The sequence below is a fragment of the Lepus europaeus genome, chromosome 18 (assembly GCF_033115175.1).
Source record: "Lepus europaeus isolate LE1 chromosome 18, mLepTim1.pri, whole genome shotgun sequence".
NCBI classification, from domain to species: Eukaryota; Metazoa; Chordata; class Mammalia; order Lagomorpha; family Leporidae; genus Lepus; species Lepus europaeus.
This window is the reverse complement of record NC_084844.1, coordinates 59136072-59155509: the sequence shown is the minus strand read 5'-3', so window position 1 is coordinate 59155509 and position 19438 is coordinate 59136072. Positions and strand designations below refer to the sequence as shown.

General features: G+C 51.4%; 1 protein-coding gene across 2 annotated transcripts in view; it reads left to right on the top strand.

Annotated features, from left to right (window-relative positions):
• Positions 1-19438, top strand: part of PIGL (phosphatidylinositol glycan anchor biosynthesis class L) — a 76369-nt gene that overhangs the window by 54925 nt on the left and 2006 nt on the right. The window contains exons 3-6 of one of the 2 annotated variants that reach the window (XM_062216457.1): positions 1917-2007; positions 9816-9883; positions 13575-13606; positions 14565-14698. In XM_062216457.1, the coding sequence (XP_062072441.1) occupies positions 1917-2007; positions 9816-9883; positions 13575-13606; positions 14565-14698 (325 nt within the window). The remainder of the gene's footprint in view (positions 1-1916; positions 2008-9815; positions 9884-13574; positions 13607-14564; positions 14699-19438) is intronic. The other variant, XM_062216458.1, reaches the window with a different exon arrangement.

Genomic DNA, 19438 nt, shown 5'->3' with positions numbered 1-19438 from the left:
GGCACAGGCAGGATTTCTGTAGGGGGAGCACTTCTGTAGAGCCAGGACATGGCCACGGGTTAAGCTGCAGGTTATTCTGACAGAAACAGAAACCTCTGCTTCTGCAATGTGGTAGGGGAGATGACACTGGCTCCCTAGTGCTAGCACCTCTCTGCTTTGCAGCCAGAAACCTGGGTTAAAACCAAACTCCCAACAACCTTGCAAGGCAGCTGCTTAAACTTGGTGTGACACGGCCCGTGAGGTCAAGTGGAGGTCATACTTCCATGCTGTTGATTAACACACTGTTAGGTTTGGAACAGCTCGGGGTTCTGGCCTTTCATACCCCCGGAAAAGAGAGACAGAAAAAGGAGCTGGAGACCGACCTCAACAAAGACAGGCTGCTGTATTGAAGCAAAGAGTTGGTGACAGTTTCCCAAGACATTAAGTACAAGGCGGGCATAGGGCTGGGTTTTTATCTGGTCTGGTTGCCGAGGAAACTTGGCACCAGGGGCTCTCCAGAAGCCTTGGAGGCCTTTCGCTTATGTAGGTTTAATTTTGCAGGTGGCTAGAGAGAGAGAGAGAGAGATAGACCATGAGCAGATCTCCCACAGTGGGAGGGAGAAGAGGGACAACACGCCCTTTACACTGTTACTATTTTTCTTTTTTCTTTTTCTTTTTTTTTTGATAGGCAGAGTGGACAGTGAGAGAGAGAGAGAGACAGAGAGAAAAGTCTTCCTTTGCCATTGGTTGTCCCTCCAATGGCCACCGCGGCTGGCACGCTGCAGCCGGCGCACCGCGCTGATCCGAAGGCAGGAGCCAGGTGCTTCTCCTGGTCTCCCATGGGGTGCAGGGCCCAAGCACTTGGGCCATCCTCCACTGCACTCCCGGGCCACAGCAGAGAGCTGGCCTGGAAGAGGGGCAACCGGGACAGAATCCGGCACCCCGACCGGGACTAGAACCCGGTGTGCCGGTGCCACAGGCGGAGGGTTAGCCTATTGAGCCGCAGTGCCGGCCACTATTATTCTTGTAAAGTGCCTCCTGCCCAAGTTCACCATGAACACGGCTGCCTTGTCTCACTGTTGCGGGCTCTTCCCCTTGGCACTCGGCTCTCAAAACCCCAAACACTGTGTGGTGTGGAATTGTCCTTTCGTTTCTAATTGCTTCATCTTCGTAAATCTGGTCTTTTCCACTGAAATCTGAATACCTTAAAGGTGGAAAATCAGCTACCTGCTCCCCCTGTTGCAAAACCGCACGCACCGACCGGAGCTGAGGATGTCTGGTGCCGGGCATGTGGCACAGCAGCTAAGCCACCGCTTGGGACCCCCACATCCCATCTTGCGTGCCTGGGTTCCAGTCCCCACTGTGCTCCCGATTCCACCTCCCTACTAATACGCACCCTGGGAGGCAGCAGGTGATGGCTCAGGCACTTGAGTCCCCGCCACCCATGTGGGAGACCCAGGTTGAGTTCTGGGCTCCTGGTTTCAGCATGGCCCAATCCTAGCTGTTGTGGACATTTGGGCAGTGGCCCAGCAGATAGAAGACCTCTGTCTCTCTCTCTCAGTGAATACATAAATAATTTTTTAAAAATATGTATTTATTTGAAAAGCAAAGAGACAGAATGAGAGAGAGATCTTTCACCCACTGGTTCACTTCCCAGATAACTGCAACAACCAGCCCTGGGCCAGGCCAAAGCGAGGAGCTAGGAGCTTCATCCGGATCTCCCACGTGGATGTTGGCGTTAAATACTTGGGCTGTCTTCTACTGCTTTTCCCAGGCCATTATCTGAGAGCTGGATTGGAAGTGGAGCAGCTCAGATACAAACTGATGCCCACATAGGATGCTGGGGTCACAGAGGCATCCTATGCCACACATGCCAGCCCTATAAATAATTTTTAAAGAAAAAAAGAACACATTCAGGTCCTGTTTCTCCCTTGCAGGGATTTCCCAGATGACCCAGGAGTGCAGTGGGACACAGAGCTCGTGGCCAACACCCTTCTCTGGCACGTGGAGGTGAATGACATCGACCTGGTAAGGGGGTGCCACCCTGCATGGGAAGCCCAGGTCCCACTCCCAGTCCCACCAGTCAGGCTGTGTAGCCTCCCCATTCCAGCCCCACTCCAGGGCCAGTCTGTAAAATAGAGGCCACAGCCCTCAGTGTGCTCTCTGAAGCCTACCCAGAAACAAACACTCCTCCAAATGTCTTGGATTGCTCTTTTGCGAGTCTGGGGAGCTGTATTATCAGTGCTAGGGTGGGGGCCAACAGTTTCCCAGCTGGTGTTCCCATGGCCTCAGTCACCTGAAATCCCAGGCCCCCAGGAGCCTGGGTACCGGCCTTCACCTTCCCCCAGCATTGTCACATTGGCAGGGTCAGCGTGACACTGCAGAGATAAGCGTAGTTGTAATTCTCACTTGACATTGAAGAAACCAGCCCCAACCATGGTGCCATTTGGAGGGTAAACCAGCAGATGGAAGAAGATCTCTTTCTCTCTCCTTCTCTCTCTGTCACTCTGCCTTTCAAATAAATAAACAAATATTTTTTTTAAAATGTTCAGATTCATCTTGGACATATCCTGCCCTGGTCTGGAATTCAGCCATTACCCCAAAGAGCCCTGGTTCCTTTAGATGTGAAATGATATTTCTTTTTTAATCTTTAAATTAATTTATTTATTTGACAGGCATAGAGAAAGAGACAGAGAGAGACATCCACTGGTTCACTCCCTAAATGTTTGAAACAGCTAGGACTGGGCCGGAGTGAAACCAGAAGCTGGAAACTCAATCCAGATCTCTTGCCTGCTGTCAGGAACCCCATCACTTGAGCATCACTGCTGCCTCACACGGTCTATATAGTCAGGAACCAAACCCAGGACATTGAACCCAGGTACTCCAATGTTGGACGTGGGCTTCTTTTTTTTTTTTTTTTTTTACTTTTTTGACAGGTAGAGTTATAGACAGTGAGACAGACAGACAGAAAGGTCTTCCTTCTGTTGGTTCACCCCCAAAATGGCCCCTATGGCTGACACTGCGCCGATCCGAAGCCAGGAGCCAGGTGCTTTCTCCTGATCCCCCAACCAGGTGCAGGGGCCCAAGCACTTGGGCCATCCTCCACTGCCTTCCCGGGCCACAGCAGAGAGCTGGACTGGAAGAGGAGCAGGACTAGAACCTGGCACCTATATGGGATGCCAGCACCGCAAGGAGGAGGATTAGCCAAGTGAGCCATGGCACCAGCCCCAATGTTGGACGTGGGCTTCTTAACCAGCTTCTTGTCCAGTATGCCAAATGCCCACCCCGAGAAGCAATGTTTTTTTTTAAAGATTTATTTTATTTGAAAGTTACACAGAGAGAGAAGGAGAGGCGGAGAGAGAGGTCTTCCATCTGCTGGTTCACTCCCCAGATGGCCTCAATGTCCAGAGCTGTGCTGATCAGAAGCCAGGTGCCAGGAGCTTCTTCTGGGTCTCCCATGTGGGTTCAGGGGCCCAAGGACTTGGGCCATCTTCCACTGCTTTCCCAGGCCATAGCAGAGAGCTGGATCGAAAGTAGAGCAGCCGGGACTTGAACCGGTGCCCATGTGGGATGTCAGTACTGCAGGCGGCGGCTTTATCTGCTACACCACAGCACCAGCTCCCTGAGATGCAATATTTTTAAGAGAGTGATATGGGCCAGTGCTGTGGCTCAATAGACTAATCCTCCGCCTGTGGCGCCGCCGGCACCCCAGGTTCTAGTTCCAGTCGGGGCTCCAGATTCTGTCCCAGTTGCCCCTCTTCCAGGCCAGCTCTCTGCTGTGGCCCGGGAGTGCTGTGGAGGATGGCCCAAGTCTTTGGGCCCTGCAACCGCATGGAGACCAGGAGAAGCACCTGGCTCCTGGCTTCGGATCAGCACGATGTGCCAGCCACAGCGCGCCGGCCACAGTGGCCATTGGAGGGTGAACCAACGGCAAAGGAAGACCTTTCTCTCTGTCTCTCTCTCTCACTGTCCACTCTGCCTGTAAAAAAAAAAAAAGAGAGAGAGAGAGAGAGAGTGATATGGGTGCCAAGGATGCTCATCACAAGTGGATTGGTGGTGATTTCTGCTTTTTTAGTAGACAGAGCTATGACATGAGTATAAGTAGTTAACTTCTACAAAGAAATGTTTTTATATCATCTCATGTTAAAGTTGACTTCTTAAAGCATATCATTTCCTTTTATCAATAAAATAAGTTTGAGATCATCATTATGGGCGTGCTGAGCCTCGGGGCCAGCATTGTTGGTGTCACTGATCGGTTTCTTGGAAGCATGGCTGATGTAAGCAGTGTGGGGATATCTCAGCTGGCTTTTGGGCCAGCTAAAAAAGGAAAGTTCTTTTTAAAAAGCTAAAGCTGCTCCATAAATAGTAGTCGCATAATCTCTAGAAGTTTGGTTTGTTTTTGTCATTTCTCTGGGGAAAAAAAAAAGCCTTCTCTGTTTAACTTGTCACATGTTGTTGGTTCAGTAAGAATTGTGATATTGTGCCTGGAAGCCTGGAAGATCTTCTCAGAGCCTGGACTGGATGTGTGAGTCCTCGGGCCATCCAGGGGAGTGGAGCAGAGAAAAGAGTGTATATTTCCCTTCTTCCTCAGAGCTGTGATTTGGATGTGGTTTGTGCCCATGCTGGAAGCTTAGCCTCCAGTGAGGCAATTCTGAGAGGTGGTAGAACCTTGAACAGGTGGGGCCTAGTGAGAGGTGATTAGGCCATTAGGGGGCGCTGCCCTGTGAGTGAGTGGCCACCCCAGGAGCCTGCCCCCTGCTGCACTGTGGCTGGTTCTGTTCCTCAGCCACACTGTGACACAGCTGAGCGGCCCTCACCAGAGCCTAGCAGATGGGGCTGCCCAATCTTGGACTCAGTCTTCAAAACTCTGAACTCTTTTCTAAGTACCCAGCTTCAGCTGCTTCATGATAGCCATGGAAAATGGACTGATGCCCTGAGAAACCACAGTAGACACAGAGTAGCAATTACAAGATGCCAGCTCTCCCCATGACATTTTTTAAAATTTTTTGTATACTTTCATGGTGGTCCGTTTACTGTGAAACTGTTGAGTAAGAACCAAGTTTCTGGATCTGTTTCTTTTTTTCAAGTCCAAGTCTTTTTTTTTTTTTTTTTTTTTAATGTATTTATTGGGGAAGGGAGAAAAAATGGAAGAAAAGAAAGGACAGAAAGGTGAACGAGTGAGCTCCCATCCACTGATTCAGTCCCCAAAGGCCTACAACGGCCAGGTCTTCCACATGGGTGTCAGGTACCAATCACTGGTTTGAGTCTTCACTTGTTGCCTCCCAGCGTCTACATTAGGAGGAAACTGGGGTCGAGAATGGAGCCAGGAATCAAAGCCTCACATTCTGATACCTGACACAGGCATCCCAAGGCAGTGCCTCGACCACTACTGGGCCAAACACCTGCCCTTGGACCTCGGGGTCGTAATCCATCATTTTGAGTTAGTATTGTCTGCCCTGCCTGTCTCGTAGGAACATTCTGAGATCCAAGAGGGAGGATGAGTGGGAGAGTTGTGCTACACACACTGCCTCTGTGAGGCCTCCTTATTCCTACTGGCAGAGGCGTCAAAAGGCCGAGGGGTTGGTTGTACTGTGGGTGAGCCTGCAATCCCCAGGGAAGAGGGTGCAGGATTAAAGGTGGGTAGGACGAGTGAATCGCAAAGTGGAGGCCAAACAGTCCTGTCCTTGTGTTCATGCCTCTGGCTTTGGAAGTATGCCAAGTGCTGGAGTATTTGGAGCCTCAGATATTGTTGAGCGGGAAGGTTGTACCTTAGAAGTGAACAAAACTGGGTGTGAAACGCTGGTGTGTAGAGGGCCCCTGGGAGCAGGAAGGTGACCGGTCTTAGACCCATTTGTAAGGTAGACAGCATTGCCATGTCCCAAGCCTTCCCTCCAAGGTTGGTTTTCCTTCTTACATTAGCTTCCCATGGCTGTTGCAACAAAGTACACACACGTCATGGCTTAACACAACACACTCTCATTCCTTCACCTTTCTGGAGTCCACACTGAGCTAAAAGCAAGGTCTTGGCAAGGCTGCTGCCATCTGGATGTCCTCGTGGAATCCGTTCCCTTGCCATGTCCAGCTTCCATGGCCACCTGGTTTCTTTGACTTGTGGCCTCTTGCTCTGTCTTCAAAGTGTTTCACGCCAGTTTCTGCCCCTGTTGTCACAAGCCCTCCTCCTCTGCCTCTGATCCTCCTATCTCCATCTTACAAGGACAACGGAGGCTACCTCAGGCCCACCGGCTAATCCAAGATGACCTCCCCCCATGTGAAACTCCTTAACCCTGTCACACGTGCAAAGTCATTTTGGCATGTGCGGGGACATTCACAGGTTCCAGGGATCAGGACAGATTTGGTGGACCATCATTCGGCCTACCAGAGCCCTCCCACACAGCAGGGCGGCAGAGGCTGTGACCGTTCCAAGGCTAAGCTGAGCTTTAACTGGGACCTGAGCGCTACTCTGGAGGGTTGAGAGTCTTTGAGCGACGGTTCAGGGATCGGCAGGTGTCTGGGGACATGGAATACACACTACTAATAGGAAGGCTCAGCATTGATTGACACGCCCTTGGAAAGCCTGCTGTGCACAGCGTCAGATCCCATGCAAACAGCGCAGTCAGAACATGGGACCAAGGAAGGGGTGACAGCCTCTGTCAGAGAGCCTCTCGTTTTGTTGTTATCATTGTTTCATTATTTACTTAATGTATTTGAAAGGCAGAGAGACAGATAGACAGAGGGACCCCCACCTCATCCCACCCCCATCCATTAGTGCATTCCCCAAATGCCCACAGCAGCCAGGACTGGGCCAAGCTGAAGCCAGGAGCATGGAACTCAATCTGGGTCTTCCATGTGGGTGGCAGGGACCCAACGACTCGAGTCATCACCTGCTGCTTCCCAGGGTGCACTTCAGCAGGAAGCTAGAATCGGGGGCAGAGCCAGGACTTGAACCCAGGCACTCTGACACACAACACAGCCAAGGCCGGGGCACCGTGGGCCAGCCACTGACCCCCAAATCTGCTTCATCTCTGCAGCTGCATGGTTTTAGCCCGCACTGTGCGGGGAGGGGTAGCCTGTGAATGAGTAATTTATCATCACTGGCAAAACCCTGTCTTTAATACTTTGAAGACAATCACATTTAAAAAAACCATATGTCCCCACGGCTGGCACTGTGGCACAGTGAGTTAAGCTGCCATCTATGACACTAGCATCATATGTGAGTGCCAGTTTGAGTCCCGTCTGCCCCACTTCCAAGTCAGCTACCTACTAACATGCCTGGGAAGGAAGCGGAAAATGGCCTGAGTGCTTGGGCCCCTGCTACCTACATAGGAGACCCAGGTGGAGTTCCCGTTTCCTGGCTTCAACCTGGCCCAGCATTTGGAGAATGAACCAGTGGATGGAAGATGTTTCTCTCTCTTCTCTCCCTCCCCTGCTTTCTCTGTCACTCTGCCTGTCAAATAAAGAAATCTTTTATAAGGAGAATATATTCTCTGGGCACTGCATACAGTGCTGTCGTTGAAGGTGAGAATGGTTCGCACTCCAGCACCTGACACGTGGTAAGTGCTCAGTGAGGTCAGGCGGCTGTTGTCTCTCACCTGTTACCACACCCTTAGGAGAAACACTTAGTAGGCTCAGGGTTAACCAGCTAGATCTGTCTTCTCTCAGGGACCTCAAGAGCAAAGGGAAAATGCGAACATAAAATCAGGCTGAAACACAAGAAGCAGGAGAAGTGTGAAACGGGTCGTTGATGAATAAATAATCGCTGATAATCAATGGTTCCTATTCGAACTCCAGTGATTCTAACATTAACCGGGGTCAGGACAGAAATACAGTGACTCTAACCATTCAGAGACTTGAGTGAGTTCTGACCTGTTAAAAATCTTCCATTAAAGCAGTGGAAGATGGCCCAAGACCTTGGGCCCCTGCACCCACAGGCTTCAGATTGGCCCAGCTCCTGCCATTGTGGCCAGTTGGGGAGTGAACCAGTGGATAAAAGACCTCTCTGCCTCTGCCTCCGTAGCTCCACCTTTCAAATAAATCTTTAAAAAACAAACAAACAAACAAACAAACAAAACTTCATTACCCACCACTTCCGCTAACTTTGTCAGTGTAGTGGTAAGTTGAGATTCACAGTGAGAGCTCCAGAGCATGATTGTAGGATCCGAAAATAGCTTCTGAATTATCAAATCATGTGCGCACGTGTGTGTGTGTGCACACACGTGTGTCTGTGTATGTGTGTCTGTGTGTGCATGTGCATGTATGTATGTGCATGTGTGTATGTGCAGTGCCGAGCATGGTGAAGGGAACCCTGTTCACGTTCTTTCCACTGGGACCCATCGGTGACCCTGGTGATAACCCATAAGCCTGACCATCGGCCTGCACCGATGTCGGCCCCAGCACCACATTCCCTCCCAGATGAGGTGGTCCAGCCTCAGAGAGAGGCAACTTCTCTGAAATCACGTGCCTGGCTGGCCGCTGGCCAAGTGGGAGTGCAGGGCTTCTAACCTCACACAGGGCGTCTCCCTGCTGCCCTGCCCCCTTCTCACAGGGGACACTGGTAAAGAACGTGGGCTCCAAGTCCCAAGCCCAGCTCCCCTGCTCATCAGCAAGGTGACCCCAGCTTCAGCCTCTGCTTCCTGAACTTGCCCAGGTGTTAGGTGGGGTCCGTGCTGTGCCTGTACTCAAAGTGTTAGCTGCTCTCATTGGAACAGAAAGTTCTAGGCATGAAGTCAGCTTGTTCTGCAGCTTAAAACAGACCAAGAATGAATCCCTTCCCTGCCTCCGCTCCAGGTCCCTTCATCCTTACCTGCGGTCACCTTTCTCCCTTTCTCACTTTCCCTAGGAACAGCTCACCCCAACCTCTAAGTGCTGGATTCCTTTCTTATCTCTCTTTCTCTCTCTCACTCTCTCTCTCTCTTTTTTTTTTTTTTTTTTTTTTTTTACAGGCAGAGTGGACAGTGAGAGAGAGAGAGAGAGAAAAGTCTTCCTTTGCCTTTGGTTCACCCTCCAATGGCCACTGCAGCCGGCGCACCGCGCTGATCCGAAGGCAGGAGCCAGGTGCTTCTCCTGGTCTCCCATGGGGTGCAGGGCCCAAGCACTTGGGCCATCCTCCACTGCCTTCCCGGGCCATAGCAGAGAGCTGGACTGGAAGAGGGGCAACCGGGACAGAATCTGGACTAGAACCTGGTGTGCCGGCGCAAGGCAGAGGATTAGCCTATTGAGCTGAGGTTCCGGCCTCTTATATCTCTTTTGTTATTCAATCTAGCATTATTGTTATTCAAATGATGCTTTGATTTTTCTAATTTATCTGGTCAGAAATGCAATACTGTCACCTAGAAGGATAAACAGCTGTTGATGAATCTGTAAGAATGGAAACAGGCAGCTGGTGAGCAAATATACTTTTTCCATGGAGAGCACCCCCCGGGCATGGGTGCGCATTGACCCTCAAGACTCTGTGTCCCTAGGGTGGCCCGAGGAAAAGGCATGTGGTAAGTCAGGCAGCGTCCATATGACCAAAGGTCCCACAGCAGCCAGCCAAGAAAATGAAACGCGCTCATCAAGGGTGAAGCAGATACACAACAAAGAGATCCTGGGGACCCGGTGTTTCTAATGCAGCCGGATTCCACTCTGCCCCACCACACCAGCCAGGAGCACCGGGGCACAGTGAAGCCTGCAGGGGCAGGCCCCACACAGCCAACGCACTAGTTAGGCAGCACCAGCCTGCTCGAGAGCTCTGCGTGCTCCTGTCCTTTCCCAAGGGACTGGAGACAGCGGCGCCCTGGAGGTTGGGGTGCAGACCCGGCATCCAGATGCCCTGAGTGCCAACCCCGTTTTTTCCACAGGTGGTGACGTTCGATGCAGGGGGCATCAGCGGTCACAGCAATCACGTGGCTCTGCACACGGCAGTGAGGTGCGGCTCTGGGTGCTGGGTCGGGGGGAGTGCTTCACTTGCTGAGGGGTCCCGCTTTCTAAAGCACTTTCCCCTGGTTATCTTAGCCCCAGGCATCTTTTTTTTAAAATATTTATTTATTCATTTAAAAGAATAACAGAGAGGCAGCAGAGAGAGAAAGAGGTCTTCCATCCACTGGTTCACTCCCCAAATGGTTGAAACAGCTGGAGCTGGACCGATCCAGGAGACAGGAGCTTCTTCCAGGTCTCCCGTGTGGGTTCAGGGGTCCAGTCACTTGGGCCATCTTCCGCTGCTTTCTCAGGAAGCTGGATCAGAAGTGGAGCAGCTGGGACTTGAACCAATGCCCATATGGGATGCTGGCACTGAAGGTGGCAGCTTCACCTGCTATGCCATAGCCCTGGCCCCACCCAGTGAATCTTACCACTGAAGTATCACGGAGCCACCGATAGCTCGCGGCTCCCTGCTTCTCACCACATATCCTTCCTGTTGGAAATCTCTCCCAAGCCTCAGGAGGAACACTAGCCACCTAATGGGATGTCTTTTTAAAAAATTGTTTATGTATTCTGAGAGGCAGACAGACAGCAGAGAGCTCCCACCCACTGGTTCATCCCCAAAATGCCCACAACAACCAGGGCTGGGCTGAAGCTGGGAACCAGGAACTAAACCCAGGTCTCTCCCACATGGGTGGTGGGGACCCAGTCACTTGAGCCAGCACCGGCTGCCTCCAAGGGTCTGCATTAGTAGGAAGCTGGAGTCAGGAGCCAGAGCCAGGTAGGGAACCCAGGTGCACCGATGTGGGATGAGGGCGTCTTACCCACTAGGCTAAACTCCAGCCCACCTCCCTCCAGCACCACTGCTGCATTTTTTTAGCCCATGAATACTGAAAAAAGGATAACTGATTTTCTATTTCTCTCTTTGCTTTTGGCACTAAGCAAAACTTGTAGGAGTTAAGTCCTGAGAAACAGTGCGCGCCTGGCTTCAGCGTCTGTGGTCTCCCCTTCCCCTTGCTTATTTTGCCGTCTTCCCCTATGGATTTTGTGCACTTCCTCCCCTGTCCCTGTGCAGCAGGAGGAGACGCGCATAGGACGTGAAATCTCACGGGTCCTCACAGCCAGCTGGGCTCACGGCACTTTTCTTGACTTTACCAGTAAAACCAGTGCAAGTGACTTCGGGTCATCCAGATCATTGGCCCTGTCCCCTGTCCTCCAGGGAGGGGCTCCTCCTGAGCCCCTGCTGGGCCTGTCCTAGCCACTGAAGAGGAAGAGGGGCGATGGGCAGCGAAAGCTCTATTTTACAACCTTCTCTTAAGGTTCAATATTTATCCAACGCTCTCAGCCCGGAGCAGTGAGCCATGAGAAACTGGACAAGACCCCCGTGATCATTAAGTCCGCCTGCCTCAAGTGGTTTGCCCAGCGCCTCAAGGCGCAACCATGGCAGAGGCAGCACCAGCACCCAGGGGTCCTGTTCCCCATCCATTATTCTGCCAGATGCCCGTCAAGGTCAGTCCAACCCGAGGCCCCTCCAGCCTTGTCCTGAATTGTCTGACGCTTAGTGGAAGATGCTAGAAATTTCTGCCCATACCCTCTTTCCAGACAGCCCTCGCCATGCACTTGACTGTGGAGTGAGGGGCACCTGTTCTTCCTTCCTGTAAAGACAGAGACCACCGCTGAGGAGGACAGGGGTTGCTGGCTACATGAGGTCCTTTCAGATTCAGGAAAGATGCATCCCCTGGTTACAGTCAGATACACAGTTTTTGAGGAGGATTGGGGTAAATTGAGGCAGCCCAGGAGTGATCTTCCCATCCATGTGGTTCCCTGAGGCCTTGGACTTCCACTGGCATGGACAGCAAGCCCCGCGGAGAGCTGGAGAGACAGCCCCAGCTCATTCTGGATGCACACGGAGCCTTGTGGGGTTTTCACCAAGTGTTTGCACTGATCCAGAGAAAAGATCAGCTCGGGTCTGCTGCAGACAAGCTGAGAACGTCTCAGTAGGGGCCAGCGCTGTGGCACTAACAGTAACACCACCACTTAGATGCCCCCTTTCCACATCGGAGTGCCTAGGATCGAGTCCCACCTCCACTTCCAATCCAGCTTCCTGCTAGTGCACACCCTGGCAGGCAGCAGATGATGGCTCAAGTGCTCGGGTCTCCTGTATGGAGTTCTTAGCTCCTGGCTTTGGCCTGGCTACTGGGGAGTGAACCAGTGGATGGAAGATATGTTCTCTCTCTCTCTCTCCCTCTCTAAGATGCAGGGTCACCCAGGACACCCAAGGTAGACTTGGCTTGCCCCTTGCAGTCTCCACTGAAGTGGGGAAAGCAAGAGGGGCTTCATCCCAGCAGAGAACCCCAGGAGACCACCTTATGCAGGCAGAACTGCCTAGGGCCACTGCCCTTAGGAGAGGCGCCCGCCACTCCCAGGTCCTCTCTCCTCAGTGATGTTGGCCACTGGGCTCCAGACAAAACAACTGACGGGTGTGCCTGCCCATCTGCTTTTTTAACACTGTTCTCTCCTTGCTTTCCTCCCTCCTGCTGGCTCCATTTGACTCTTTTCAGGCTTCGTCTGTCTTGGCCTTCTTTGTCACATTGGGCCTTACGTCCCACTCTGCAAAGTGCTGCTGTGACTTGTCCAGCGCCAACCCAGCCTCTGGCCACAGCTCGGCCTCTCCCTAGTTCCCCTCCTGCCAGAGGCCCATGGCGTCCACGGCTCCCTCCCTAGTCTGTCTTGGTCTAGATCCCTCGGTGGCCAGGGGCTATGAGTACAATTCCAGCTGTGTTCCTCCTGCCTACCTCCTTCCTTGGGTATTCTTTTTTTTTTTTTTTTAAAGATCATTTTATTTATCTGAAAGAGTTACAGAGAGAGGTAGAGACACAGAGAAGTCTTCCATCCTCTGGTTCACTCCCCAGATGGCCGCAACGGCCGGAGCTGCGTCGATCTGAAGCTGGGAGCCAGGAGTTTCCTGTGGGTCTCCCACATGGGTACAGGGGCCCAAGGACTTGGGCCAACCTCTACTGCTTTCCCAGGCCATAGCAGAGAGCTAGATTGGAAGAGGAGCAGCCGGGACTAGAACCGGTGCCCATATGGGATGCTGGCGCTTCAGGCCAGGGCATTAACCAGCTGCGCTACAGAGCTGGCCCCCTTCCTTGGGTATTCTGATCACCTCAAACTCCCAGCATCCCCCAGGACAGGTCACCACATTCTCCGGCTGCTAGAAACCCTTTTCCGGCTCCGATCAGTGGCTCCCTCCTCTCTAGGCAGGGAGCACAAATGGCCTGCACTGTCTGAAGGTGGGTAGGAGTGGAGGAGGTCAGAACAGAGAAAGGAAATATCAGGAAAGAATAGTCAATTAATATTGCTCAACAGTCTCCCTTCGTGCCCCCATGCTCCACTAAACTAAAGACAAAGATGAAAAAAAAAAAAAAATAGTCTCCCACTATACTGAGAATTCCAAGAGAAACGCTTTAAAGGCAGAATCCAGGGCAGTTACTTTCATCTCTGAAGGGCAAAGCATGGCCCAGGGGGCCTCATAGGCCAGAGACGACTGATGGCCGTGAGCAGGGTGCCCACCCTGGACCCTTCCGCTGTAGCCAGAGGCGTGCAGTCCCAGCATCTGTCTGGCACTCCACAGGGCGGGGCAGGGGCTGGCCCCTTCCTCCCAGGGCCCCCCTCTCACTCCTGTCCATTACCTCCTCCAGGGCTCTGCACTCTGATGGGAAGTTGCCTAAAGGTAAGGCTGGCCTCTCTTGCCAGAGGCCGCTCTTTGCCTCCCTCCCAGAAGCTTATTAGAGGGAAATTTGCAAACACGCAGAGACCAGCCCCAAGCAAAGCAGACCCAAGGGTAGGCTGGGGCCCCCAGGCCATATCCATCAGCAGGTGCTTGCCCTGTGCCTGGCTAGCTTTCTCCTGGGGTAGGTCTTTCTCACACCCCATCCCACCCCCATATCCTTTCATTCTGTCCTGCAGACTCATATCCCATCCCCCAATTAGTTAGCCAGGTTGTAAATTAGCTGGGCACCTTTTCCTATCCCATAGGAATGTATTTGAACCCCCACCCCCCACCCCTGACCCTTGACCCTTTAGCACAGGTTGCCCACACTCAACCTCTCCGAGCCAGTTTCTAGCCCCGCCTACCTCACAGGAGCGGTATGAAGATCTGACAGATGGAAACACAAGTAGTGTGTGCCCTTTTCTCCGTGGGCCTCCTGGGCTCACCCAGCTGTGAGCTCTTTGCAAGGTGTCTGTGGTCCATTTGGTTCTTGTCAACCCTGTGAGACAGTCAGGCTTCTCACCGTCAGCTCCATTTTACAGATGAGAAAACTGAGAGTCAAGAGTGGTGGAGGGACTTTGCCAAGGCTGTCAGTTCCTGAATGACAGAGCTGGAGCCGGGTCTCTCACCTCCCAGGGCACTGATTCCCATGGCCACCGCCTTTCCCCTTGGCCGTGAGGTCAGCAGATCTCAACCCACCTGTAGTGGGCAGGGGTTGGTCAGCCAGCCCTTCTGTGGCCCTTTAGCTCTTTCTGTCTGCAAGAACAATGCGCAGAGAGCAGCTTTGGTGCCACAGAAACACCTAGCAACGCTGCCACCACTGGCCTGCCCGGCCTGGAGCCACGGTGAGGAGGGCAGGCCACAGCTGGCTGGGAGGGGAGCTGCAAGGCCCTCATGCCCCCCTGCGCCCTCCCCCCAGGGTGCTCTGTGCTCACACTTCAGTCTGTGAATGTGCTGCGCAAGTATCTCGCCGTCCTGGACCTGCCCTGGTCTCTGTCTGCTCCCCAGGATGTCCTCTTCGTGCTCACCGGCGAAGAAGTGGCTCGGGCCAAGGTGAGGAATGCGAATTCTCCGGGCACCCCAACTCAGATCCGTACCCCAGACTGCCTGGCTCCTCAAAACATCACCTCTATGGAGACCTTCCACAGGGGTTCACCCATGGTCCTGAGTTAACATTTTTTTAAGATCTACTTTTTATTTATTTGAAAGACAGACTTTGAGACCTAGGGAGGGACAGACAGAGAGGGAGAGAACTTTCATCCACTGGTTTGCTCCCCCAGTGGCTGAAATGGCTGAGACTGGGCCAGGCCAAAGCTAGGATGCAGGAACTCTATCTGGATCTTCCACATGACAGGGGCCCCAGCACTTAGACCATCTCTCGCTGCTACTGGATCAGAAGTGGAACAGCTGGGACCCAAACCGGTGCCTACATAGGATGCCAGCGTCCCAGGCAGCAGCTTTACAAAGCGTTATGCCACAATGCTGGCCCCTTATTGAACATTTTGATTTGCGAGTATTTCACTCTACGTGGAGCACTGGTCCCAGGTTGAATCTAAGGGGAGTCAGGACCTACCAGAGCCTCTGGAGACAGCCAATGAAGCAGACCACCAGAAGCCTACTTGGCATTGAGGAGAAACTGGGACCAGGGGGGCCCTCCTGGTGAGAACGCTCAGCTCGCACGGAGTCAGCTGATGATGGCTCAAGTGCTTGGGTCCCTGCCACCTACATGGGACGTCCAGATTGAGTTCAGGCTCCTGGCTTCGGCCTGGCCCTGCTCTGATTGTTCTGGGCAGTTGGGGAGTGAAACAGCAAAGGAGCGGCCTCTGTGTCTGTCATTCTCCATTGCTTGCTTGCTTCTCTTCTTCTTGTTCTTCTAATTCTTGTTCTTCTTCTTCTTCTTCTTCTTCTTCTTCTTCTTCTTCTTCTTCTTCTTCTTCTTCTTCTTCTTCTTCTTCTTCTTCTTCCTCCTCCTCCTCCTCCTCCTCCTCCTCCTCCTCCACCTCTTCCTCTTCCTCTTCTTCTTCTTTATATTTTATTTGAAAGGCAGAGTTAGAGAGAGGTAGAGTCAGAGAGAGCAAGGTCTTCCATTTGCTGGTTCACTCCATATATGGTCACAATGGCTGGAGCTGGGCTGTTCCTGGGCTGAAGCCAGGAGCCAGGAGCTTCTTCTGGGTCTCCCACACAGGTGCAGGGGCCCAAGGACTTGGCTCATCCATCTTCTACTGCTTTCCCAGGCATAGCAGAGAGCTGGGTCAGAAGTGGAGCAAACGGACTGAAACTGATGCCCATATGGGATGGCAGCACTGCTGGTACTTTAACCCGCTATGCCACAGCACTGGATCCTCTTTCTTTCTTAAAGATTTTTTAAAGATTTATCTACTTACTTGAAAGTCAAAATTACAGAGAGACAAGGAGAGACACAGAGAAAGAAAGATCTTCCATCTGCTGATTCACTCCCCAGAAGGTTGCAACAGCCAGGCTGGGCCAGGCTGAAGCCAGGAGCCAGGAGCTGCTTCTTTATTTAGTTCATTAATAAAAATGGGCTAAATAGCTAGTCCACCACATCCATGGATCCAACCAATCTCAGATGGAAAACATTCAAAAACCACTGCATCTGTACTGAACACGTACAGATTTTTTTCTTGTAGTTATCCCTAAACAATACAGTTTAACAACTATTTACCTAGCACTTACCTTGTATTAGTTATTATAAGTAATCCAAGGTGATTTAAAGTATGTGGGAGGGGCAGGCGTTTGGCACAGAGGTTAACAAGTCTCTGCTTACGATGCCTGCATCCCATATCAGAGTGCATGATTCCAGTCCTGCCTCCTCCACTCCTGATCCAGCTTCCTGCTAATGAGCATCCTGGGTGAAAGCAGGTGATGGCTCAAGTACTTGGGTCCCTTCCACCCATTTGGGAGACCTGGATGGAGTTCCAGGCTCTTGGCTTCAGCCTGCCCCAACCCTGGCTGTTGCTGGTATTTGGAGAAAGAACAAGCAGACAGAAGATCTCTGTGTGTGTATGTGTCTGCCTTCCAAATAAAATGAGAATAAATCAATAAGTAAAATAAAATAAATGGGAGGATATGCATAGGTTCTAAGCAAACATTACACAATTTTACATAAGGATCTTGAGTATCTGCAGATTTCAGTGTCATCAGAGGCTCTGGAACCAATACCCCAAAAATACTGAGGGACAACTGTATGCTCAGTATATTTCCTAGCAAAATTTTAAAAAATTCAGCTATATGCTATTTATAAAAAAAACAAAAAAAATATAAAATCCTAACAAAAGTTTCAAAATGAAAGGATTAAAGGAAAAAGACTGCAGATACAACTTACAGAAAGACTGTACATATATCCAGCTGATTTTCATTACTTGAATAGATACATTCTAGAACGTTATCATGGACATGGAATTAGCGAATGCTGAACTGTTGGGTCCAAAGGAAACACAGGGTTAATTTCCTGTGAGCCTCTAGTCACATTTTATATATAACTGTGTGTGTGTGTAAGATTTATTTATTGGGGCTGGCACTGTGGCAGTGGGTTAAAGCCCTGGCCTGCAGCCCCAGCATCCCATATGAGCGCTGGTTCAAGTCCCAGCTGCACCACTTCCTATGCAGCTCTCCGCAATGGCCTGGGGAAGCAGTAGAAGATGGCCCAAGTCCTTGGGCCTCTGTACCCATGTGGGAGACCTGGAGGAAGCTCCTGGCTCCTGGCTTCAGACCAGAACAGCTCCAGCCATTGTGGCCATTTAGGGAGTGAACCAGCAGACCCCAATCTGTCTTTCTATCTCTACCTCTCTCTGTAACTGTGTCTTTCAAATAAATAAATCTATCTCAGTTCACAGAGAAAGAGAACTTCCATCTGCTGATTTACTCCCCAAATGGCCTCAACAGCCAGGGCTGGGCCAGGAGTGTGGAGCTCCATCTGAGTCTCCCACATAGGCAGCAGGGGCTCGAGCACCTGAGCTGTCTTCCTCTGCCTTCCTAGGCACACTGGAAGGAAGCTGAATCCAAAGTAGTCACCAGGACTCAAACCAGCACTCCAATATGAGATGCTGGCATTACAAAGGGAAGATTAACCTGCTACACCACAATGCTGGCCCCTAATAATCTGTTTAGACATTTACTTATTAATTTGAAAAGCAGAGTGACACAAATGGTCTAAATGGCCGCAAGACCCAGGCCTAGCCCAGGCCAAACCCAGAAGTCTGAAATTCCATCCAGGTCTCCCACATGGGTGGCAGGGACCCAAGGATTTGAGCCACCATCTGCTGCCACCCAAGATGCATTAGCAGGAAACTGGCTCAGAAGCTGAGCAGCATCTCAAGCAGTGTCTTAACCCACTGTGCCACAATGCCCACCCCCACCTTTATTATTTACAACTTGGTTTATCACAAGTACATTTGCATATTATAGTTCTACATGTTCTGACAATAAATAGGAGTTTTTTGCATAAAAGTTTGCTCTGGGGGACAGGCTTTTGGCATAGCAGTTAAGACCCTGCGTGGGACACCCGCATCCCATGTTGGAGTGCCTGGGTTCTACTCCTGACTCCTCTTCCAGTCCCAGCTCCTGCTAAAGTGCCCTGGGAGGCAGCAGGTGATGAGAGCCAGGTGGAGCTCGGGACCTCTGGCTTCGGCCTGACCCAGCCCCGACTATTGTGGGCACTTGGGAAGTGAACCAGTGGATACAGGATATCTCTCCCTCTGCCTTAAATATATTTTTTTAAAAGTTTGCAATGGGGGCTCACTAGGCTAATCCTCCGCCTGCGGTGCCTGCATACCGGGTTCTAGTCCTGGTCAGGGCGCCGGATGCTGTCCCGGTTGCCCCTCTTCCAGGCCAGCTCTCTGCTGTGGCCCGGGAGTGCAGTGGAGGATGGCCCAAGTGCTTGGGCCCTGCACCCCATGGGAGACCCGGAGAAGCACCTGGCTCCTGCCTTCGGATCAGCGTGGTGCACCGGCCGCAGCGCGCCGGCCATGGCGGCCATTGGAGGGTGAACCAACGGCAAAGGAAGACCTTTCTCCCTGTCTCTCTCTCTCACTGTCCACTCTGCCTGTCAAAAAAAAAAAAAAAAAAGTTTGCAATGGGACTGGCATTGTGGCATAGCAAGTAAAGCTGCTGCCTATGACACCAGCATCCCATATGGGTACCAATTCGAGTCCTGACTGTTCTACTTCTGATCCAACTCCCTGCTAATGTACTTGGGAAAGCAGCAGAAGATGGCCCTAGTCCTTGGACCCCTGAACCCACGTGGGAGATCCAGATGAGGCTCCTGGCTCCTGGCTTCAGCCTGGCCCAGCCCTAGCCATTGCAGTCATTTGGGGGGAGTGAACCAGCAGGTGGAAGATCTCTCTAACTGTCCCTTTCAAGTAAATAAATATTAAAAAAAAAAAAGTTTGCAATGTTACAGCTTAGACAGGTAATCTAAGTATAGCATTTAGAGAAAAGCAGGCGGCAACGTTTACATGTTTGTCTAGTTAAATCAGTTGCTATAATTTACTGTATTTAAAAGCCAAACTGTACTAGGTCTGAATAACAAGATAATGTATTATTCCCCACCAGGTGGAAGGACTAACCCACCTCAGTTACTATAGTTTTTTAACTTCATTTTTTTAAAAGATTTATTTATTTATTTTAAAGGCAGAATTGCAGAGAGGCAGAGAGAGAGAGAGAGGGTAAGAGAGAGGTCTTCCATCTACTAGTTCAGTCCCCAAATGTCCGCAATGGCTGGAGCTGTGCCGATCTGAAGCCAGGAGCCAGGAGCTTATTCCAGGTCTCCTACAC